This window comes from Pungitius pungitius, chromosome 8, assembly GCF_949316345.1.
Source record: "Pungitius pungitius chromosome 8, fPunPun2.1, whole genome shotgun sequence".
Classification (NCBI taxonomy): Eukaryota; Metazoa; Chordata; class Actinopteri; order Perciformes; family Gasterosteidae; genus Pungitius; species Pungitius pungitius.
Window position 1 is genome coordinate 17,656,018 of NC_084907.1, and position 24,165 is coordinate 17,680,182.

At 46.6% G+C, this 24,165-nt stretch overlaps 1 protein-coding gene across 5 annotated transcripts; it reads right to left on the minus strand.

The window, feature by feature from the left end:
* Positions 1–68: 68 nt before the first annotated feature.
* Positions 69–24,036, minus strand: LOC119230036 (paxillin-like). 5 transcript variants are annotated; one of them, XM_037490982.2, is made up of 11 exons: positions 23,780–24,025; positions 11,124–11,293; positions 10,939–11,024; positions 10,473–10,609; positions 10,132–10,330; positions 9,881–10,028; positions 4,963–5,121; positions 4,205–4,378; positions 2,898–2,979; positions 2,627–2,775; positions 69–2,540 (listed from the first exon to the last, which is right to left on the minus strand). In XM_037490982.2, exons 1-11 carry the CDS (start codon positions 23,790–23,792, stop codon positions 2,274–2,276), a joined length of 1,584 nt encoding a protein of 527 aa, XP_037346879.1. In that variant the 5' UTR covers positions 23,793–24,025; the 3' UTR covers positions 69–2,273. The 5 variants fall into 5 exon arrangements, with proteins under 5 accessions (XP_037346879.1, XP_062420034.1, XP_062420036.1 ...); XM_062564050.1 differs by lacking the exons at positions 69–2,540; positions 2,627–2,775; positions 2,898–2,979; positions 4,205–4,378 and adding exons at positions 6,906–7,175; positions 8,009–9,295 and having other exon boundaries at positions 5,054–6,615; positions 23,780–24,036; XM_062564052.1 differs by lacking the exons at positions 69–2,540; positions 2,627–2,775; positions 2,898–2,979; positions 4,205–4,378; positions 23,780–24,025 and adding exons at positions 6,906–7,175; positions 8,009–9,295; positions 12,585–12,649 and having other exon boundaries at positions 5,054–6,615.
* Positions 24,037–24,165: the final 129 nt, after the last annotated feature.

Sequence of the window (24,165 nt, forward strand, 5' to 3'; positions counted from 1 at the left end):
AATACTTGACGGTTCACAAAATAAACCGGTGAAAAGAAACACAAAATCATCAACTTCACACACAAAAATGCCAGAAAAACTTGTTTTATTTGCAGCAGTTATAATCATTCAGTAATCAGGACCCACATGGGCTTAAACCCCACCCACAAAGACCCAGAAAAATGTGTGGCTCACAAGAAAGTTTAATTTGTAAAGTTTCACGAGAATGTCTTAAATTACAAAGAAAAGTTCACTTAATGTCATTAACAGTAAAAAGCTTAGATTTTGTTCAATGAATTCTTTGACAGGATCAAAAACGATAAGGCAGTATATTGTAAGCACATACATATGCATGGGGCAAAGAACTCATCATTCCTGTTTATGTCCCCGTTACTTCCAGTCAATCTGAATCAGCTACAAGTGTACACTATACTTTCAGCCGAGGGACTCGGCATGAACCGTTTGTCCTTCAGCGTAAACTATTGGGTGTTAAGTTGCACCACAGCAGACGAAGCTCTGCTAGAGCTCAGCCCATAAAGAGTCGAATCAAATGAAAAGCTGACAACTCCACAGTGTATGAGACCTTATTGCATTGACACAAGAGAAACATCAAGTAAAAACCATATGAATGTAAATACTGGGTATTCACTCTGTGCACACAGTGAATCACAATTACAGACGAGTATTATTGTCCCAAAAATGGCACAAAACTGACCTTCATGTAAAATAAAGATGAAACGAGTCATAACGTCACTTTTGCTAGAGGCTTGGCTGTGGCTTGGTGTCGTATTCTGATTCCTGACCAGCTAACACCAAAATCCAGCTTCTATCAGTGAGCCAAGTGCGAACATCATGACTCAAAGTGAAAATAATTAGGGCTGCGTTTCCTGGAATCAAAGCTGGTACTCGTTGCGTGTGAGAACTGAAACTATTGTTAGCCTGCATGCCAATAGAGCCAGCTCTTTGCATATCAGTGTAAACCCAAACAGCTCAAATATATATATATAGATATATTTTTTTTTTTCACAAATCACTGTTCTGTCACAAAGTCGAGCATATTATAGGAATACAAATTTAGATTCTGATTGTAACAGCAACTGGCAGCCACTGCTGATAAAACTCCACATATAAGAAAGCAAAGCTTCTAATCATCATCATATTTTAAATCTTGAACCAGGGTTTTTAATCGATTCAACAGTGATAAATTCATGACAGTAGCAATAGTAAAATATGGGAGAAACTTCTTTTCTGAATTAAACTACATAAAGCATGACAATCTTTACTTTTAAAGTGGAGTAAAGACAATCAACTTTGTTTTGGCTTGTTTAAAATTGCAATCGTAAGTTCAACCGTATTTTCCGTAATACAAATATTATTCTTATTGACTTACTTTTCGTCATCAGTCGCTAGCGTTTCACTTTATTTGAGGGTAACTGACGCTGTGCAGACTTTGTGGTGAGCAGGTGCATCTTGGCATAATGTATTTAAATACTCATGTTGGATCTCTCTCCTGATTGGCAATAATGAATTCACAAGAGCACAAACGTGAATCCCATGTATGCTGAAAACCTCTAGGTTCAATTTCATAGTAAAACAGTAGAAAAATAAGGACTAGCTAACATCTGGCTCTTGTAAAATGCACCTTAAGACGGTCTCATCGAGAGATCTATAGTTGGAGTGTGCAAAGTGGTATTTTAAAGAAGTAAAGAAAAAGATGGATGGGTTTGGTGTGTGTGTGTGTGTGTGTGTGTGCGCGCATGTATGAGTTGTTTCATGGTCATTTTTAAATGGCACCTCAATAGTTTCTAAAGCTAAAAAAATACATATTTGTCATTGATTGTTCCACTCATTGGCCGAGCGGTATGTATTCAACTTTCAACATTTTCTAAGACTGCTTGAAGTCAACTGTCCATGGTCCATGCAATTAAGCAGCTGTCTCAGGATATCATCATAAAACCATCAAATGGTGCAAGGTTTTGCGCTACAACGGGGGGGATTAAAACATTTACAAATCAGCGGGGCTTATTTTCTTTGCTGCACACTCGAGGAAAACTTTAAATAAAAGATCTCTTTGGGCTCTGTTAAAAATGTCTTTAGCAAAAGTTTGAAAGGCCAAGCCTGAGAGGTCGGACAGCCTGGGGAAGTCCCTCCCATGCCAAGGGTTAATACCTTATGACGTGATTCACGGACTCATACATGCTAAAACATGTGAGGGCACGCGCATCCACACATCCAGACAAGTAAAATGGATGTGTATACGGGTGTACAAACGCATTCATACACAAGCCCACTGTCTAACTGAAGAGTTTAACGAAGCAGCCCTGGCAGTAAGGCTTGTCGTTCTGCTCCTTGAAGGTGCCTTTGTTGAGCTGCTTAAGGCAGAAGGCGCACACAAAGTGCTCCGGGTGGAACTTCTTGCCCATGGCTGTGATGCAGCGGCCCGTGATGGGCTTCTGACACCCGGAGCAGAGCGAGCCGCGGCGCTCGTGGTAGTGCGACTCACAGTACGGCTGGCCGTCGTGGTCGAAGAAGCTGCCGTTGATGAATGGCGTGAAGCACTCCTGCAAAATCAGAAGAGAAGAGGTTTAAAAATACACGGCGATTGGCCACAACATTTTTTTTTTCGCGGACACGTGGAGAGGCTCACCCTGCACACGAAGCATTCAGGGTGCCACAGTGAGTTGAGGGCAGAGATGTAGTTCTCCAGGATGGCACGGGCACAGCCACCACATTTCGGGGCGAACATGTCAAAGTAGTCCTTTCTGCAGAACGCCTTCCCGTCCTTCTCATGGAAACCTACAGGGCAGCAAAGACACACAGCGATTCACCGCATGCTTCACTTGGGCAGATGGGAAGTTTACATTGCTCTTGTTTTACTCAGCCAGGTGTTATGCTGATGATTGGTGAACGCTCGGTACCTTCTGGCCCGAAAAAGGCTCCACACTGGGCACAAAAGAAATGCTCTGGATGCCAAGTCTTGTCCAAAGCGGTCACAACTCTCTGTAAAACAAAGGACAACCAATCGCCCAGTCGTTATATTTCTTCAGCTGGAAGGTGTGACATGAAAACTAGTGGTTCTCAAATGGGGGTATGTGAAGGCACTCAAAGGGGTATTTGAGATTTTTAAATTAGTTTAAATTCATTTAAAATGAGCATTTATTGAAAAATCCTTTTTTTTTTAAGTTGAAAGGTGAAATAAGGGGGTAGATCAGTAAAAAAGGTTGAAAGCACTGCAAAAAACTGTCTGCTCTAAAAGAGAGTCAACATGTATGCATGCATGTTTGCAATTAGGGACGAAATAAACAAAACGTGATGGAAAGTCAGACGCCAGGAGAGCGCAGGGAAAGTCCACAGAGGCCGTGTGGGAGGTGCTGGTCATTGCCGTGACTGGGAGCTCATGTTTTCCAGGCCTGATAGCCGTTCTCAGAAGCATCAGCTAGAAGCATATTTATATGGTCAGAGATGGTATTAAAACTTGCTCTGCTGCTACGTTAGTGGAGCTGCGCGAGAACTGTGAACTTCTTGTCAGAGCACGAGTGATTCTTGGCTTCACCACCAGTGGGTGTAGTGTTGAAAAGTACATTGAATCCATTAGAACAGAACAAAAACACAAAAAGGTAAATTACCATCTGCAGAGTCAACTTAAATCCATAAATATAAAAAAAGAAAAGGGTTCAGAATCATTAGCACTGAGCAATTCACAATCAAAACCAAATGTTTAACACATATATGTTGAATAAGTATATGGAGTCAAGCAAATGATTTACTTCATTCAGAAATCTAAAATGTTGTGGTTCCCCCCGGTAAAAAAAAACATAGAAGATTTGAATGTAAACAATTAAAAGTAAAAAGATGGCTGGCCAAAGACAGACTGACAAAGAGAAGAGGCGAAAGAAAGAATAAAAGGAGCTGTTAATTTGGGTGGTGTGTGTGTGTAAGAACAAAGGCTGGAAACTCCATACGGGAGTGTCACTATGAGGTTACGAATGAGCATTGTGAGAGAGGATCGGAGTCCGTCTACATGCACGGGGCAAATACATGTCCTCCTACTGCCTCTAGGATTGATTGTGTGTGTCTGCTTTAGAAATAAAGGATACCTCCCCCATGTAGTGATTTTTCCTGTAAGGCCTTAATCCATTAAGTTATGAATAAATAAATATAAATATCCATCATGGTGAATGTACCAGAGTGTGTGTGTGTGTAATTTAATGTATGCATTACTAACATCCAGTATGGGTCCATTGCAGTAGTGGCATCGTGGTGAGAACAGGTTGTGGTAGTCTTTCTCACAGAAAGGCTGCCCCTCTCGCTCAAAGAAGTTCCTCGAGCCGATCTCATCCTGGCAGTGGGTGCACACAAAGTGCTCGGGGTGCCACGTTCTGCCCATGGCCGTTACCACCTGGTGAGGGAGACACAGTGCATTAAACACAAATTAACTTCTGAGGGAAAGACCCGGTTCACTAGAGAAAATTTCCACAGGCTTGCATGCAAAAAAACAAACAACCAAGGGGATATTGCAAACAGCAGCAAATATCATAACTCAATGTGTAAAAACAGGGTATTCGAGTCCATTGCAGATGGATCATGGTTCACAAATAAGAACAATCCTGCTTCTTTAAATAGAAAGTCTCATCTCACAATGTCCCGAGTCATGTAATGAGAAACAATAAAAGCTTTAACTTTTTATTGCCCCACTTTTTGGTTGCCAAAAAAATAAGAGCTGAATATTTGATAGATTGACTGGCTCTGGACCTCACGCAATCAGCACAGCCTGAGATATGCGGAGCTGGAGGCCAACACTTCACGTTCACATTCTTAACCGAGAAAAGAAAAAGGGAGAAGATGTTTTTATAAGCCTAATTGGTTATCCATACTATGTTTATTCGTCTGCGTATAGTAAACAAAGTCATGCGGTCTGTGCACCGACCACGGCGTGAATCTATGGGGACTTGCGTGCGTGTGTCTGATTCAGCTGATCATCACCTGCCCAACAATGGGTTTCTTGCAGGCTCCGCAAACACCTTTGGCCACCGTCTGGACTCCGAGCCGGTTCAGGTCGGACTGCAGGCTTCCGAGCATGTTGTCCAGCTTGTTGGCTGGTTTTGGGGGACCCGTGGGAGAGGTCTTTCCCTGGGACTGGATCTGTGGAACAGAAAATACCAAAAAGGCTTTACTAACAAATAACTACGCGTGATCATTTTTTTTTAGACTTACCTTCTTGTGACCGCACATCATTTGCAAACGTGGTTCGTATGTTTTTATGTAACGGCTTTTGTGAATGTCTGTTACATTTATCTCTCCCTGGATCGCTGGTAGGTAAACCAAGGAAAATCTGGACGTCTCCTCTTTCCAATATCAACACAAACCGTGGCCAAAATAGCCAGGACGAAAAAAACATCTTAATCTTAATCCATGTTTGCAGGCATTTGATGACGAAGTCCAACATCAACAGCTTGTGTTTGAATGTGTTTAGAGCAGTGGACGCAAACACAAACCATCTCAAATGATGATTGGAGCTTCATGACTGTTGAATTCCACCGACAGAGAAAATAGCATCCCTGCTCACACACACACCAATAAAATAGCCTCTCACTGAGACTTTGCCCGGTACAGCGCTCATTCATCTCATTCTATTCAAGTCCTCACCTGAACCTCCTCACTAAAGACACCACAGATTATTAAAGGAGGGCTGGCACAGGACATTAAACCTCAACCTGCTTGCATCTGACCTCGTCCGACCTGTTGACGGAAGTCCTGTGGGAGAAGCTATAAATGTGCTGGTAACCGTGGTGTCATGGGGCTGATGGGGTTCCAGTTGCACCGCGAGTCTTCCATTCCTGCACATGGCAGGACAGGGTAACGAGAACATGGCAGGACAGGGGGGGGGGTTGTTACACTGCTCTTGCCTCTAAGCTTGTAAACGCTCCTCTCCACTCTGAACACACAGCGCTCGGCGCCGTCAGAGGTCGGAATTAGAAAAGGGGCTCAGTCTCTCCAGCTTGAATGTCAGCTCCCACCACAACCCCGGCCCGACTGGATTTCATACAAAGCATTTAGGAGACTACCTGCTGCAACTTGGCACGAATAGACACCGGCGGTTGAAAACACGTGCAAATGACCAGACAAATTATATGGCTCAACTGCTTGGATTTGAACCGGAATTACTGGAGAAAAAAAAAAAAACACACTTGAGCAAAGTTTAGAAGAAAGGCTGAGAAGAGAAGGAAGAAGAATGGGGGTCCATGCCTGCATTGGTGGGAAGACGGGGTCATACTCGGTCTGACAGCCCACTGACACAAAGACCTTGGGAGGCGGAGGTGGCGTGACGGGCTTTGGAGGGGGGCTAGGTGATGGAGGGGGCTGGAAAGGGGGAGGCGTAGGTTCCCTGGGGGGAGGAGTATCTTCCTTAGGGGGAGGAGGAGGGGTCGGGTCCTTGGGGGGAGGAGGAGGGGTGGGTTCTCGGGGGGGAGGACGGGGGGGTTCTCGAGGGGGGGGAGGGGCGGGTGGGGGAGGGGGCAGAGGCAGTGGCGGGGGAGTCTGCTTCACTGGGGGTAACTTTTTGGGTGCTGGGGGAGACTGCGGAGGGGGGATGACTTTTCTCTGTGGGGCGGGGGATTCGGGAGGGACGATGATGATCTGGGGGGGAAAGAATGAAAAAGGAAACAGCAAAGACAGGAAAGCAGACGTCAGAATGAGGGAAAGGAAAAGGTGAAGAAACTGAATTGTCACGACAAAACAAATTGTTTAGACTGAATGTCAAAAGACAAATACAATATTTCTACCAATACGATGAACCATCATAACTATTTCATATTTCCCAGTGAATTTATAAGCAATAAGCAAAACAAAGCTGAACCACCAGAGTGACGGATTGTTTAAGATGGTCCCGGAGCAGCACTGAATAGCACTGGCTCTACAATGTCTACCTTATCCACAGATGGCTGGACCCTTTCGTCCCGCGTTCGCTGTGGGTTGGACATGACGACGACTCCCTCGGTCATCCAATCGTCCGGCTGTTGTTTTCGCTTGCGCTCCACTCGCCCAATTCCCAGTTTCCCCTGGAGCTCCATAATGAGTCGGTCTTGCGAGTTGCTCTTATTCACAATGACCGGTCCCATTTTACGTCGCAACATTCCTTCCCTGAACATCGGATGCACATTGGAGGTCTCTTTGGTGCGGCGGATAACCGACTTCAGCTGGAGGGCAGATGACATGAGGAGGATTTGGTAGCTGAGATTTTGCCACTCAACCAGAAAGTCCACGACGGGATGCAAACACGAGCAGAACGGTGCCGGCGCAGCGGTAAAAAGGCTCAAGCACGGGCTCCAGAACTTACTTTTGTCAAAATGTTCTGGAGCCCGTGCTTGAGCGCTCAAATATTCACTCAAATTTGCCTCCAGATGCAAAGCACAGCCCTCCATTATCATTCAAAGTCACATAGGAATCAGAGGCACAACATGCTCCACAGCACGGCAACACAAGCCTGTCACAAACTACTTGCACATCGGTCTGCACAAGTCAAAGATAAAATAAACAACGTCCTTGTATGCCCTTTTAATTGCATGTGCACATTCCCAGTGCATACTTGCATTAGCAGCAGTACGAATATTCACCCTACAGTATTTGTATCACCACCATCTGGGGCCAGGCCAAGCCCTGTGACTAACACAGCAATGTGGACTGGAGCAAGTCGGGGCGCGCAAAAACGTCCCTTCGAGCAAAGCTTTCGACATCCGCCACAAACAGTGTCTACGGGGAGATTTCTCCTCCTTCTCCCATTTTGTTATTGCAATGCAATGACACCACATGCATCACAACACATAGATGGAGGGCTCAAGGCACTTGTGTGCGCGGGAGTGGCTCTCACAATATAAGCTCCTTTTGGCTACTAGAGACACACTCTGTGCAACACGGCCATTATGGTCTGAGAATCTTATCTTAGGCCATGTGGTAATTAATAGTAAAAGAATGGATTCTCTAGCTTTTTGGCCTGCAGCTTATTTTGGGAGAGTCCAGCTGAGCGTCCTACTTGGCCAGAAGCAGAGAGTCGATCGACAGCAGAGGGCTGCTGCGCAGGAAGGTCCAGCGTTGCATCGGGTGTCCCGGGGCAGGTCGAAGGGGTGAAACACTCATCCATCCAGCTGCAATCGGTCATGGGTGTCAGGGTTCCATCTTGGCTGAGATCCGGGTAAATTCCGTCTTCCTCCTCCCAAAAGCGGTCTCCATCTCCGGACGTGACGGAAGAAGGTGGCAGGATGTCGCTCATTCCGGAGGAGTTGGGGGCTAAGAGCTTGTCTAAAGCATCATCTAATAAAGGTTCCCGACACGGCCACATTAAATCCATAATTTCACCGTCTTGCTTTTCTGTAAGTCGGAGGGACAGGCTGTTTGATGGTGCAGCTGGAAGAGGTGAAGCTCTGGGACTACTGGTACCTGGGACTGTGTAATTATTAATCCTTGAGAGTATTACTGGGCAAGCAGCCATTGGCAATGTATCAGGACTAGAACCCTTGGACACCCGTGCTGGACTAGAGGCACAAGGGACTGTCACAGGACTTGCAGTCTGTGGAACTGGACTTGAAAGTCGTGGAATTGACACTGGACTTGCACTCTTGGGAACTATTTCTGGGCAAACACTTTTTGGAACTGGACTTGAAGGCCTGGTGACTTTTACTGGACTGGGAGTCTTTTTATTGTCTGCTGGGGTGTGACTTATAGAAAGTGGACTGTAGCTTTTAGGGATTGGGCTTGGATTCTTTGAAGACCAATTTAGATTGGAGCGCCTAAGATCAGGTGGACTGGGACTCTGGGTTCTAGCAATGGTACCGGGGTTTATAGAGAGACTAACGGGGCTAGAGCTCCCTGAAACAACTACTCGACCGGAGCCGCCGGCAGTGGTTACTGGACTAGAACCTCTGTCACTAGAGATCTTACTAGCGGAGACTTGGGTGATGGACGCGTGGTCTTCCGTTTGACTAGGAGGCTTTGTGGTACTAGAGACACGGAGGCTCTCCTCCTTAGTGATCTCACACGTCACACTGCCACCACGATTGATCTGTTGGATCCGGGAGTACTGAAGGCTCTTGAACGATTCGTTGACTAACGTGGACCCAGCCGCAGACGGCGTGGCTGAAGTACCATCTTCATCGATGTGGAGCTCCAAAGGAAGAGGGGTACAGGACGGAGTAGTGAAACTAGAAGGTATGAGAGTATCCACTGAACCAATATCAGGGTTTATAGACAGGGTCGTTCCCGGGGAACCAGCTACCAGTGAAGGCTCTACGGCCTCCTGATTCACAGACGACTGAGAGCCAGACTGAGTCGGGTGCATTGACATAACGATCGCAGTGTTCACACAGAGACGAGACATGAACAGTGGTAGAGAAAAGAGAGAGAGAGAGAGAGAGACCAGATGAGACACATTGAGAACCAAGGGACAGAAAAGTTGCAGGGTTCACACAATTCTTTAAATAAATACTACAAAATTATACCTAAATTAGTTTTTTGTTTTATTTGAACAAATTTAGTCTAGAGAGCAGGAACAATACTCTCTCGTCTAAAAATGACAAGGACGAAGCTCCGGTCACTTCATTTATGCCATTGCAACACTGTAAAAGTTGATTGGGGTATGAGGGAAATTTACGAAAAACAGAAAAGCAGCAGAATATCTGTTTCCACCATGAACAGCTACAGCATTTCCATTTAACCACAGCAACTGAAAAATACGCTGAATGAAATTAGTGTCCTCCTACTTTCTTGAATTCATTTCCCAGTCAAGCAAGCCCCTAAACATCTGCGGCGCAGTTCTAAACAGTTACACAATGCCAAAAATAAACATCCTCTATCCAGTATGCCAACCTCCCCCCCCATGACCCAAAAAGCGACCAACTACCATACTCACATTGCTTTGGACTTTGAAGTCGGACAGGGAGGCCATTAGCTCATCCAGCTCCCGTGTGGCAGAGGAGGCCGACATCCTGGCCTGCTGCTGTGCTGGAGTTTCCTCTTGTCCACCTGTGTGTCCCTCTGACACAACCAAGGGCGCGGGACTAAGGAAGGACAGAACACCGTCAATCCAGGGGTTAAAAACTGAAATGCGGCATCCTTGATTTAAACAGCTACGCCCGGTGGCATGATTTCTACATCGCTTACACGGCTGAGGGCACAGAGTTCTCCAGCTCGTCCAGAAGGCTCTCTACACTCGGCCGTACGTCCTCTATCGGCCGAGCCGCTGCGCTGCGTTTGGGCTTCTCCAACACGCGCGGCGGGGCCTTGCCTGGCGGAGCGGCGACTCCGTTTTCATGGACGTGGTGGATGACGCTGCTGGCGGGCAGCGGGGGGGCTGCTTCCTCTGTCACAGGAAAACCATGCAAAAATACATCTCCTTCACGAATCCACAGGGCGTTGTTTATCATAATGATAACTGCAAAAACACCTGTTTTGACACCACGGGAGAGCATTTTATCAAATGGAAAAGTAACCCCTGTGTGTACCTTCTGTGGGGAAGGCCGGGGTGCTTTGCTGCACAGCGTTGAGCTCCAACAGCAGGCGGTCCAGCTCGGACAGGTTGCTGCCCAAGGCTGAGTTCATGGCAGCTGATGACTCACTATTTTTCTGCTTGTTAGGGAAACTACAGATGAAGAGAGAATATTTATAATCGAGTCAAGGACGGAGAGTGATGCTATATTTTGACACTGGCATCATTTGGACAGTGGATCTGGCTCACAGATGAGTCAACACCCAAAGGGAGATTTGTGTGTGTGTGTGTGTGTGTGTCAATAAGATAACGCTCACCATTTTATTCCTCCTTTTATTGCCTTTACTATAATTTGCAACATACTGTAGAATATTCCACAAAGATCTAGCGAAGTAATATAATCAATAAGAGTCTGCTAACTTCAGAGGGTACAATAATCTTTTCATATATATTTATGCACTGTTGTGATTCAAAAAGCCTACCTGTACACGTGGTCTTCTTCACCAATGGGTTGAGTTGGACTGTTGCTCTCTCCAGACCAAGGACTTCTCTGAGCAGAGCTGAAGGACTGAGGAGTGGGTGGGTGGGAAGTCACATTAGGGTTAAATTAAATGATGCATTGTTGTTTCACTGAACAATTCCATTATCCAAACGAGGAGCTCGTTACCTCCGTGTCATCAAGTCCGTTTAGCTCCGAGGGCGGGACTTGTGGTGGAGAGCAGAGGTGCCGCTGGTTCTGACCTCCAACGGGGAGGGAGTAAGCGTTCTCGTCAGCCAGGAAGAGCGGATGCTTGGAAATGTGGGACGTCGTGGACTCGAGGTCCGCCAACAAAGCATCTGCAGGAACACAAAAAACACTTTCTTAATCACAGGCCCGCCGCAAAGTGTACTCTCGGACGAGGCTGGGCCAAGGACGGCACGCAGCGGAGAAGAACAGTTTGGTTTGTATACACACACACAAGAAAGAGTAACGACGGCGTCTTTCACAAACGGTCGCAAAGTCCGTGCGCCCTGACGTCGGGGGGGGGGGGGGGGGGGGGGGGGGTGGAGCTGTGAAGGTTGAATCATGCAGACTGCCGCTCCTTCGGTTACTCATTGACCCTCGTCTGCCTGGAGTCTTGACATGTCTTAAATCAGAGGCTCACTGTCAAGTCTGCAACCATGTACACACACACACACACACACACACACACACTCTAAATGGACCACGTACACCACAACAGCTGCCATCACTGCACGCTGTGGGTAATTTGTATTTTCGAAGAAACACAGACTCAGAAAACTATTAATTTAGCGGTCCTAACCCGCAGGTAGAAGGACACATGATATTATAGGGCGTTTAATGAACAGCTCAGACTGTACTACTGGACACCTGGGCTTATTTTAGCGCGCTCACTCACAGTGAGTAAACGAGCACATGGCACAATGGTAACGTTATTGTATTGTTTATTACAACAATATATTTGAGGCCTTTGAGGACAATTACACTGTCAATGTAAAGTTAATGATCCAATGTATATTTTCGACAAAACCAAATAAACCCTAGTTAGGAACAGCAAGTGAATCCTTACAATCAAGTTGTATTCCTGAATGTAAAGGGTGGGGGGTTTGGACGCTCGACTGAAGGGCTCAAACTATATTTCCTTGTTAGGTGTTTACTTCTGCCATTTCCTCGGTAGACCAAACTTGAACGAAAAAGACCCGACCGCAAAGCTCTATCCTAAAATAAAGCAGCGGGGCAAAGAAAGACAAAACCATGGTGAAAGGAACAAGAAGAAGAGCCATACCTTGGACTAAGGACAAGAAGTTACACCCAGGGAAGTGAGGAGGAGATAATAGAGGATTCCAAAGAAAGAAGAAGAAGGGGGAAACAGAGCGACCCACACCGACAGTCTGCCGGGAAGGAAGTGCTTTTCTTAACTCTACCATCAGCATAAGAGATCAAGAGCGCGAGAGGAAGGAGGCGGGGGGGGGGGGGGGGGGGGGGGGGGGTCAGGAAGAGGAGAGGGAGGGTTTTAAAATGAATGCCGCCGGGCCCTGGGGGTCGACCCCCCCCCCCCCCCCCGCGCGCTGCTGAGCCAGCTCCAAACTTTGCTGCCTGAAAGCTCAAGAAAGAGATCCTACTCACGCAAAATGACCACCCTCTGAAAAAAAAAAAGGTCTCTTGAGGACTGTGGCGAGAGGAGCACGTTGCGGCAGGTGAAGGAGAACGTTGTGAAATGAGGAAGGTTAGGAGCAGGCAGAGCTCTTATCAACAGAGGCACGGCCAACTTAGGGAGTGGTATCACAAAAAGGGTTTTAAAAAAAAAAAGGTGTATTCTGCCCCTCCTTCACGATGTCCGCACACCTTCTGCTTACGCTTCTCATGACTCACACTGTCTTTTGCCACATTTAGTCTTTAAGTATAATAGCAATTATTGAGATATTGTCTCTTTCACTCTGTCAAGACTGCAACCAACTACAGTTGCACATTCCAATGAGTAACTTTAACTAGGAAATTGGTATAGCAGAGTATCATCAGTAGAGAAGTAACTTGGACTGCAGTGTTATCCAGGCTGGGAGGAAACACCAGCTTAGCGTTAGCATTAGCATTGTTAGCCCGGCTAACATGCCGGCTCAATGGGTTTCACAGCAGAGTTTCATTAATGGACACAGCTCACCGTTTACACTACTACGGCCAGCTCTGTGTCCTACACTCTTACTTGGTAGTGGCAAAAAAACAACAAAACAACAAAGCTGCATTACTCACAACAAGTATGGAGATAAAACATAGCATTAAAAGCTGCCTGGAACCAAACAGGCAGGTGTGCTCACCACGGTCTCCTGGTCCCGTAGAAGGGGAAGTCTGCAAGATTGGGAACTAAGGTGTAGGTTTTCTTATGTAACCACAGAGGCATCGTCTTACCCATTTTTACCCATGATGCAACAGAGTTTCTTTAGCGTGGGAAAACATCACAGGTAATGTCTGATATGTACAGATGTGCTCCTTAACCCTCAAAGTCTCCTGTAATCTTCATAAAAAGGTGTACGGATTTACATATTACAACGCATTTATGATAAAAACGAAGACCGAGACATTTTGACCAGAAACTTCTCTGAAATATTGCATAAATAAATAGTGAGCATATCGGAGGGCTTTGGCACACATCTGCAGCAGATGTCAGAACAAAGTTTTACTGCAGCTGGTGGAGACCTCAGTCAACAGATGTTCGTCCAGATTGTTTACACAAGAGATGTTAATCAACTTAGCTCTGAAGCTGAACTGGCCTCAGACCTGGTTATAAAGATTCTGCTGCTGCAAAATGGAGTTACGCTAAAACACCCCCCGGGCTATATAAAATATAACACAGATTCTGGTGCCTTGTAGGAGAGATGCATGCTAACATTTATATCTAAGAGAGTTGATTGAAATCAGCCAGACGCAACAAAGTGGTTGGAAAACACACCTATAAGTTAAACAAGAGTATACAAGCAAAGCGGTAAACATAGATACTAGCAGCATACGGGTTACGCTTATTCACTGCATGCATGCTGTGACCCATCCACAAACTACATAAACACACAGAGGTGTGTCAGCCCCATCTGCCAAGGGAACATACCGTGACTCACAGACTCGCGAGCTCCCCAGTGACCAAAAATGGAATCACAGTAAAATGAGGAACTCAGCATGAGACACCCAAGTAAAACGAGCCTCCTGAATCGCTCTTGAGCCTCTGTGAGGTGAGGCAGAAACTTTTGGAGATGCAAGATAGGACTTGTATGAATTTTTGAGCCCGTTCGAACTTCTGTTTTAACCCGTTTGTTCCGGAGAAGCACGCTGTTGTGTGAACAATAGGCTTCATCCAGATCTATCACACTGTCTACATCAATGTAACACAGTCACCCCTCTGTCAACAGCAACAAAAAAAACACAGTGTCCACCACACTAAATTTGACATGACAGGGCACAGCTGTGCTCAAACAATGAGGAATGGCGCTGGGAGTGCCGGGAGACACGGCAAGTGAAACCGGGAAGTGTGTGTGCGGGCGTGGAGCCGCCGCCGAATCCTCAGAGGCCAAAATGTGGGTTGACGCAGATTAAGGAGACTCCCTTCCTCCCAGAGGAACGCTGTGCATTTTAATTACACAAACGCCGCTCCGTATGGGGTTGCTCACAGGAAAGAGAGAGAGAGAGAAATATATACAGGGGACCGCAAAGATTGGAGCGTGCAGAGGAAGAGATGAATAAGACGGGGAGATTACAAATAAAGGGAGGTGGATGCAGGAAAACGAGGGTATGGGAAGGAAACCATCTGCAGAGTGTGTGTCAACGGCAAAGGGGAGGAAATATGGTCAAACAGCACTTTACCAGAAACCTTTCATAGTCAAAATCAACATAAAAATAAAACATAAGTGATCAAAGCAATCCTGCAGCCATGCTTTTATTTTCTGATCAATACAAGGCCTGGACGTCCAGAGAAGCAGGCCTCCATTACCCCTGATAGGACATCCGGCTGCTTGACATCGCACACCCACGGCTTGAGGCTCTATCACTGCTGACCAAGGCAGTGAGTGAATCAAGGCTGTCCACAACTCAACACATATCTTGTTTATTTAGCCATGTAGCACTTCAGGGAATGGGTCCTATCAAATGTAATGTGACAAGACACCACCTTTGGCAACCTGCAGGGGGAGATGTCGAGTCGTGTGAGAGGACCTGAGCCCTGGCTTTTTTCCTTCTGAGGGCTGCGATACAGAGCAGGCTTTATCTGTGAGGTTCATGAGTGCCTTGGCATTTCCTGAGATATGCACCGACACCAAAGTGAAACTAACAGGATGAATAATCAGTCGCAAAATTTGGTCCGTGCAGCCGCTTCACCTGCGTTCTCTGACCTCCTTTTCGCGTCTCCCTGCCCTCGATTCCTTTAATTTCCTACATACGAATCTGATATGCGGCAAGGTGCACAACGGCTGATATGAATTCCTTACATGCCACAGCTCGTCTTCCAAATATGAGAGAACGAGCGAGAGGTGGAGATAGAGTTGAGCGAAAAGATAGTGGGATAAGATGAGAGAAAACAAATATTCGGCTTTTAGACAAAGCCATTTTTTTTTTTTAAACGATGCATGCGTGTAAAAACAAGGAACAACCTTCAGCTACTTATCTGTGTGTCTGCGTCAACATGAAGTGACAGCCTTTCATGTTGTGTTGGTGGGAGAGAAGGCCTCTCATTGTGACATTTTGACAGACCATCCCATAGATGAAGAATCGCTCTCTTTCATCACAATCCAGACGAGATGCGCACGCATGCATTTACACTTCACTCCCGTCGGGGCTTGTGCTACCTACCAACAGAAGGCCAGCGTTCATTCGGTGCGCCTCAGTGGGCAAAGTGCTGCAAATTAAATCACAGCAGACACACACATTTCAAAAGGTGGTGCAACAGTAGGGCGACAACAACACGGCACACAGGTGCCTCTCGGGCCAGGCTTCATACCAGAGACAGACTGAGGCGTCCAGGCCCACTATAAATACCTCCCCGCCCGACCCCGACCCGCAGCAGGGGCATCCAGTGGGTGATGGATGGCCATGCCGGTCAAAGCAACAGTAGGACATTACAGACCACCCAACCAGCTTATACCAGGTATTCGATTACATTTGCTCTACAGTCTCACGCTGGTCTGGATGGAGTTCCCTTATGTTCTGATCCATGCGGTGCTGCCACGTCCAAATGCTACTAGAGTCAATGGCGGCACGGCACGCTCTTGCAATTAATTCATAGAAATACAACTGCTTGCACAGCAGTTTGTACTCCACTCTGAATTATTCAATACGACTACAGGACAGTCTCAGCCCTTAAATACTCAACGACCACTACGGCCAAAACGTCCTCATTTTAACCCAGTTAAGACACAAGTGTGAAAGTCAGCATGATAATCATTACAGCCAAAAATACCTGCTGCCTCAGCAGGGCGTTTTTGTAGATTAAGAAAAATTACACTCCTGTCTGCATTGACATTAAAAGACATTTTGAAAAAGACAAAATACAAGCATGAATTTTTTGTGGCAAACAAGCTTTGATAAATCAAACGTGTGTTACCTGCCCTGCAGCAGAGACACACCGTTAGCTACTAGCTGGTGAGCGTTGGCAGCAGTTGGCAGATCAATTGTCGGACAATTTAACTAAGGCGTTGACAGATGCTAAAAACTGAACTAAAGGAGGGTAAATATTGAATTTATATACACCTGCTGGGCAGAAATACATTTTAACTCTAGTTCTACTTCAGCGCTAAGAAAACAATAATATAATATTACATTAAGGGCAGTTTTATATTCACATTCTTGGAATAAGAATTTAATTCACCCAGTTCTGGTCAAATAAAGTTATCACCTAACAGATGGCCCTAAAGAAGGCCTTCTGACAAGAGGCCGCGGCCTCGACACCTTTTCTCGGTTTCCTCACAGAGCGTGAACACCCATTTAGCCTTGTGATGAGTCTCCCTTCCCCCAAAAGCGCTGAATGTTTGACAAATGTGCGTAAAAAGGCTGCACGTTCTACCAGGCGTAGGACAGGAAGTAAATGCTAATGTCGCCACAAAGTCCTCAGACCCTCTTGGTGGAGAAATCCATCCGGCTCATGGGACTTAAGGGAATTACCTTTCCCATCTCCGAGTGCGTTTTTAAAATCTTTCAAAAGGTTGTTTGTGTCCTAACTTATCAACATTTAATTAACTATCATCTAATGTGAATGAAATTTTCTAAAGGAATCTCGCCTAACAACTAAATTTAAGCCACATTTTAACACTACAACACTACAAATTATAGCTCTGATCTCTCAGATATTTTAAGTCATTATCACGCTGCAGTAGTTACAGTACAACATCACTTCCCCTCCTGTCTCCACTTCTGCTTATCGGCCTGACGCTTTTGCTAAGATGTTCCCATTGTTTTACCTACTGCTTTCATGGCTTATGACTGGTGTTTAATGAATGTGTTTTAATCCTTGCTGCAAATAAATCTACAAACTATCTAATGAACTGAATCATTAAACTGGAGAAAACGGACTACCCACGACAACTGAAAGATAAAAGTGAGACAAGAGTGTACGTGACAAAAGCAACACCAGTCGAAGGATGAAAGACGGTCTCGTCTTCCTCCTCTCGGCTTCCCTATTCCCCACAGAGAAAGCCTTACAAAGAAACCGAGTCCGTTTTTTTAGCGCACACGCTTTCCTGTGGTTTACATGTCGCCCCTGCGGCTATTTTCAGCATCTGTGTGCAACAGCGGCAAGAGCACAAAATAAAAATGTTACTGCGCCACTAAGGGTTCGTTTATTACAGACGCTATGAACCATTTATGTTCCGTTTAAAAGCAAACAAATGAGTTTGTGTACGTGCGTTCTGCTATATTTTTTTCAAATGCACCTGTGAAAAATCCGAAAAGAAAGGATTAACACAATATTTACTCTGCATATATTGCAGGTTACAATTAAATGTACCAGTATTGTGCAACAATCCCCAGCATTTCTCCTGCAGGTGTAATCAAAGCCACACTTTAGGATGACGTGTTCACGCCACTCCTGTTAGAATGAATGTGTCACAGTACATTATTGACACAATTACAAATCATAGAAAACCACTATCTTATCTAAAAATAGGTCATCTTATTTCAAAGAAAAATCCATCTGTCGAAAAAAAGACATTTTTGCTCTGGGAGAAAAAGTTTGTGAGATTTCTAAATCATAACCCAGACCTGCTAAGAAGATGGAAAATCAATGTCCGTGTAGTTTTTCCTTTCCCCTAATCAGATCGGTCTGGTTCCGTCTGTTCTGGGTTGAAGTAGGTCATAGCACCCGGAACAAGCTGCTCTTTGTCCCCCTTTGGCAGGACGAGGACACAGGGAAGAGGATGGAGAGAACAGTATGTGAGGTCTGCAAAGAAGGCCAACTCATCCCACTGGAGAACAGTCCCTCCAGCAGCGTGTGTGGGTGTGCAGTGTAAACTCTTGAAAAGCCAACACCAGTAATCCTGACACAAGCATCAGTCATTGACTTGAAGTGGGGTCTAGATTGGGCTTCCTGAACGACCCTCATTAAACAAGCCAGATGTCAATCGTACATCTAACGGAGGCACAGGCGATCTGAAACGCACGCATATGATCCTGCTCACTTTCCCTGCACCTCCCCTCCAAGTCCCCGATTCATCGGAGGCCTTCGCTGTGGAGGCTTTGTATCCCAGACGGGACCGTAGCAGCAGCAGCGTGTTTGGGACAAACCGGCGCCAAGGCCAGGGGAAACCTGCCGACCACAAATCCATTTCCTAATAAAACCGCAATGTGTTATCTAGGCCTGCAGCCAATTAAAGAGACAGCCTGAAAAAAAAAAAAAAACATACAGGTGCATTTGAAAGGACATCTGACACTGTAGGACAAAAAAGCCATTCATTGGAACAGGAGCAAAAAGATTTTATTTCTACAACAGTTTTTCTTTTGACATCCGTTGGTTGTTTCCCTTTCGTGACATTGATCGCTCACCAACTCTTTTCCTGTTAACGCTTGCATCAAAAGCATAAGCAGTATCGCATCAACCCGGCTGTCAGTCACTGTCACTGCCGGGATGAGAATATCACCAAGTCAGCTTAACACAGCACAGCAAGATGGAGGGCGAACAGCCTTAAGGAGATATATATATATATGTGTGTAGTATAGAGTGTATACACAGACACATATATATTAGTACCAGTCAAAAGTGTGGACACACAAACTGTCTCTATAACGACACAGATATATATATCTCCAAACATCCGTTATAACTGCCCCTTAGGTTTCATTTCTTCACTGACATTAAGCCAATGATCTGCTCACCAAAACGGAAAACAGCGGGAAAGAAATATAGGATTTAAGGAGACTGAATGCAAACCTTTCCTTCTGCCAACACTAAGGAAGTCGCCAAAAGAGCGGCACGCTGAGGCATGTGCACGAGCTCGCATGACTAACGTGATGTGTGTGACCTACAATAGGCTCTTCTTTTGGTCAGTGGCAAAGAATCTACATGAGCGCCAGACCCCACGACAGAGGGGGGGGGGTAACTGAGACCACTTCCTGCCGCTTAAGCGTGCGTCGGGCGAGACGCCGCCCAATAAAAAGGCCTCACTGGCAAAAAAAAAGCAAAAAAACATCACTGGCACATGCAGTTCCTTTACTGTACGACATGCATGTTATATTCATCACAACACAGACCCGGACCGTGGGCAGAGTTTGCTTGAATTCTAGTCTAAATATGTTTTGGGGGCTTGAAGGCCTAAAAAAAAATGCTTTTGTTAGGGCGCTTTGGGCCCCGGGAGAGATGACACGCCGGTTGGACCCGAGTGCCGAGCTGCCGCTGCTTAGTCAGCTTCCCCCTCTCGGAGCGGTCTGTCCACACCCCGCGAAGAGGAGCGCGTCGCCTACGAGGGTTTGTGTGCCCGAGTGTGTGTGTGCACAGCCCGCCATGTGTTTTGAAAGCCCTGCAGCATTTTAGTTTCAAAGTCAAAACAGATGGACCAACCCTGGAGGAGATACAAGAGATTTTCTCAAGCCTTCAGAAGATACATGTGTTCCGTGTGGTTTATAAGCCCCACACACACACACACACACACACACACACACACACACACACACACACACACACACACACACACACACACACACACACACACACACACACACACACACACACACACACACACACACAAGAGACTCATCATGGGAGGCTTCTCCTTTGCTGCATCAGGCTGAAGGTTACTGGAGGCGTAATTTACCAGGTTTTGAAGCTCAAGTGAAGAGGAAGTTAACTGAAAGGGTGTTTTCGATGAGGGGAAGTCTCCTTGTCTGGACTTACTTTGCACTTTTAAACCCTATATTTCAGTGATTCACTATTGCATTTCCATAAGGTTAAGGGCCCTAAAAAGCCATTGTTTATAATTGAAGTGAGGGAGGGAGAGCGATCGTTGTCCTTAGTTTCTAGTTTCTGGTTCAACTTCCAAAAAAGCCCGGATAATACACTTCCAGTAATGCAAACCCCCAGGGTATTTTGTTAAATGCTTGGGCCTGATTAAAATAAACTATCTGCTCGTAACCTTTAAAGGTCACTGATTAACAGCTAGTAAATGCTTAATCACACAGAAACCAAACCACACATGACTTCTCCTCAGCTGAGAGAACAAGCTGCAGGTTTCTAATCAGCAGGTGAATTCTTACCACAACCCCCCCCCCCCCCCAGTCTGCTTCATATTTAGCATTCAGACGTCAGAGATGTATTAATAAGGACGTTAAACAGAGGTACTCCACCACATTTAATATTTCTTGGAACAGAAAACATATTAAGAAATGTTAGACAACTACGTCCAAAACGCCGGGTTATTTCGACTAATCAGCTGAGAGGGGGGAGTCTAGGATCAATCTTCTGGATAAGGCAGCGAGTTAGCCCATCTCCTAAATCATCAAACTATCTATTTCAAGTCTCAAAGGTGAAGAACTTGTGGGCAGAAGGGAAAGTTGGTTACTGCAACTACACCACACAACTACACTTGAATGAATCTGTGAGCTGTCAGAGGTTTTCTTTCTTTTCTTTTGGCGTACAAACGATGACGCGAGCTACATTCTGAATCCGTTGAGCATCCAGGCTGAATCACATCTCGTTTGGTGCAAGTAAAGAACCGCTGCGCCCACGCCCAATCCATGACTGACATTTCCAACGCTGCAGCTGCTGTGCTGACAGCGCTCCGGGGAATCACTTCACTTCAAATGATGCCCGTAAAAAGCGACAGTAAAACAAATCCGCGAGAGACAAACAGAGCCGTTGCTGTCCTTGCAGACATGTAAGAAAGAAAACACTGAAAAAGGTACAGAGGATCAAAGTGAGTAAAAGCACGTGAAAGTTGGAGGCTATTTGACATGCTGGTCTTGTTGGTGCAGGCCCAGAGCAGTGAAGCAAGGCAGCGCTGATAGCTGGGGGGGGGGGGGGGGGACAATGAAAGTTGGCCAAAGAACACGCTTCGACATCTAAATAGCGCGGACTGCGCAAATAAAAGGAAGACACAATAAAATTATTCAACTGTAGCACAAAGAAAGAAACCTTTTTAAAGCGATTTCGCTTTTCCCGTGTTTCACCACCGTCCGGAGTTGAAAGCTCATCATCTCAAGTGATCAAGCATCAACATCCGCCTGAGTCCAAATCTTCCTAAAAGCTAACCTGTTCTCCTGCAAACCCGGGCCATCTTGCAAACTGTCAATAGATTGCAGCCTGCGGCGTCCTGTGGTGGTTAGCCACAGGAATGCTAGGGAGTGGGGGGAGAGATAGAGAGAGAGAGAGAGAGAGAGAGAGAGAGAGAGAGAGAGAGAGAGAGAGAGAGAGAGAGAGAGAAGGTGGGTGGGGCAGTGCAGTGTTCCAGGAGGATACAATTTGGCTGGAGGCCCAAATCCCTGCATGTGGGCCTGATCCACCCCCCGGAGCCCTGCATGTGAGCAGCGCCGGTCCGCTCCCATGGCTGGTTCTGAGGGCAGCGTGGGGGATTAAGCCCAGAGTGAGAGCGTGCATATCACAGCAAAGGTGTCTTTTAGGGAGGTTTCCAATGCTGCTGGTGATGGGGAAAAAGCGCTTAGACATGAGCTGAAAAGGAAGGGTTAGTGGAAGGGCTTTTGGTCTTATCGGCTCTGCACTTGAGAGGAAGAACTACTGTGCTAAAAAGTTGGTTACTTCTTGGTTACCTCTCTGATGTGGACGACTCTCAGCAGTTCCTCTATTTGGCTCTTTGGGACGTGCTTCTTTAAATGCCTTGACTTTAATGTACAAATGCAGAATAAATGGCACTATGGCTTTCATCCCAGCAGCATCCAAAAGGACACGAGCGATATCTGCAGCCTACATCCTTGCACAGGTTTGAGTGCCAGCGCTTTACAGGTCTCAGCTAAAACGATGAGAGAATTTACCACCCCGTGACTTGATAATTACACTGGGTTGAGTAACGTTCTTTTTAAAGCTGCTACTTTAAGGAAAGCCCTTTGCCCACGTAAGCCGAGAAGGTATCCATAAATATTGACTGGATATAGAATGACCAGTATTCCTGGTACACTCTTGCCACCAAGGTGTCAACCAGTGAGCTATCCTCAATTAGATGGACCCAGGTTCTGCTGCGGAGCAAACATGATGCGGACACGTAGAGCAGGTTCGCCTGCAGCTTCCAAGACCGTTTTCGGGCGTTCTTATCCCAGGACATTTGTCTGTCTCCCCCCCCGTTGACTTCATGCATGCATTGTGGTGTTTGTTTTTAGCACCCAATGAACCCGACTCCTCGGATGCGTCTCGCGGTGTCCTGCTAAACTTAACCTGACAGTTGCCAGGGGACAACTCAAACGGCACATTCAATAACAAGAACATTAATACGTACACACTGGATTACTTCACATGGTTACTTCTGCTTTTTAATGAGGGGGGGGGGGGGTGTCCGCGTATTGTTTGTGAATCAGTTCTCATTATGGAAAGTGACTTGTGAAATGCCCCCCCATATGGCCTGCAGCAGTCTCAATGGGCTGCACGCACTGCCAGGCTAAAAACGGTGGAAAGAGTGAACTCAGAGTGGCTTGTAGCAGGAATTAATGACAGGAGTAAACTTAACAGAAATAATGGCAAAAGCAAAACCGGTCAGAGTGGATCTGGAGAGCTGGGTTTCTCGTGTGCATGGTGTTGAGCCCTGCACACCCTTCCTGTCACCATAACCTGGCCTCAGGGATCACATTTTCTTCAATGCAATTTCATCAAGTTGGGAAAGATTTTACGCTCATCTGTGAGCAGAGGCAAGGGCACCCCCCCCCCCCCCCCGGATGATTGTGACCATTGTCCACGACTCTCTCAATGGTCACCGTCTCGTGAGACGTCAGACGACCTGTTGTCCGATTTATAGATTTCGCCTTGAAAAAGTTAGTGACCCGCCGGGCGGATGGGGCCACAGCGGCGCACCGCGTCGGCTCACGCACGGCTCCTACCTTTTACCCAAATACCAGCGTACACGCGCGTCAATCGGGATCACTGTCTCAATGGAAGTGATGCCTCGTGTCCGCGCGGACGGCCTCCGCGTTGAGCTTAGTGGAACCGGGGGGAACTTAACCCACCTGGACACGCGTCCACGGCTGATTCTCTTCCCCCCCCCCCCCCGAGACAGCAGCATAAAAAGCCTTTGCTCGGCTCAATATTGCGCCGACGCAGGGATCGTTTGTTTGCGCCAACAGCACGCGTACACGCACGCGTACACACACTGGCGCACACACACACGTCGTGTAAATGTTGCGTTCACGGCGGGCGAACTTACCTAAATCATCCATGATGTCCCGGAAATCGTTCCAACGCTGAGAACCGGACCCCGGTCCTCCTCTGTCGGTCTACAGCGGGACTGTGAGCAGCCGATTCCGGTCCCGATCGGTCGCAGATCTGCCTCGCTGGACGCAGGGAAGTTTTCAAGTTCCCCTGCTGCTCGACGAGCCTCAAACACACTCACAAACACGCACACCCTGCCGCGCGCCCCCCCACCCCGGAGTCACCGCCATCCCACATCCAGCCCCCTGCTCGCCCTGCAGCCCTCACGCGCGGGGACCAGCGACATCTAGCGGCACAGGGTGGTAACTGGCGTGGATCCACACAGGAAGTAACACCTGCTCTTTCTGCACATTTACACTGTGCAAAGGTACACAGCTCTAG

Bases quoted from the DNA above. Each gene is read 5' to 3' on its own strand.
- LOC119230036 (XM_062564050.1), bottom strand. The intron at 10,029-10,131 runs GTAAGCGATGTA...GTCCTTCCTTAG, and splicing joins AACTCTGTGCCCTCAGCCGT to TCCCGCGCCCTTGGTTGTGT. The intron at 7,176-8,008 runs GTAGGACGCTCA...TCTGCCCTCCAG, and splicing joins GACTCTCTGCTTCTGGCCAA to CTGAAGTCGGTTATCCGCCG.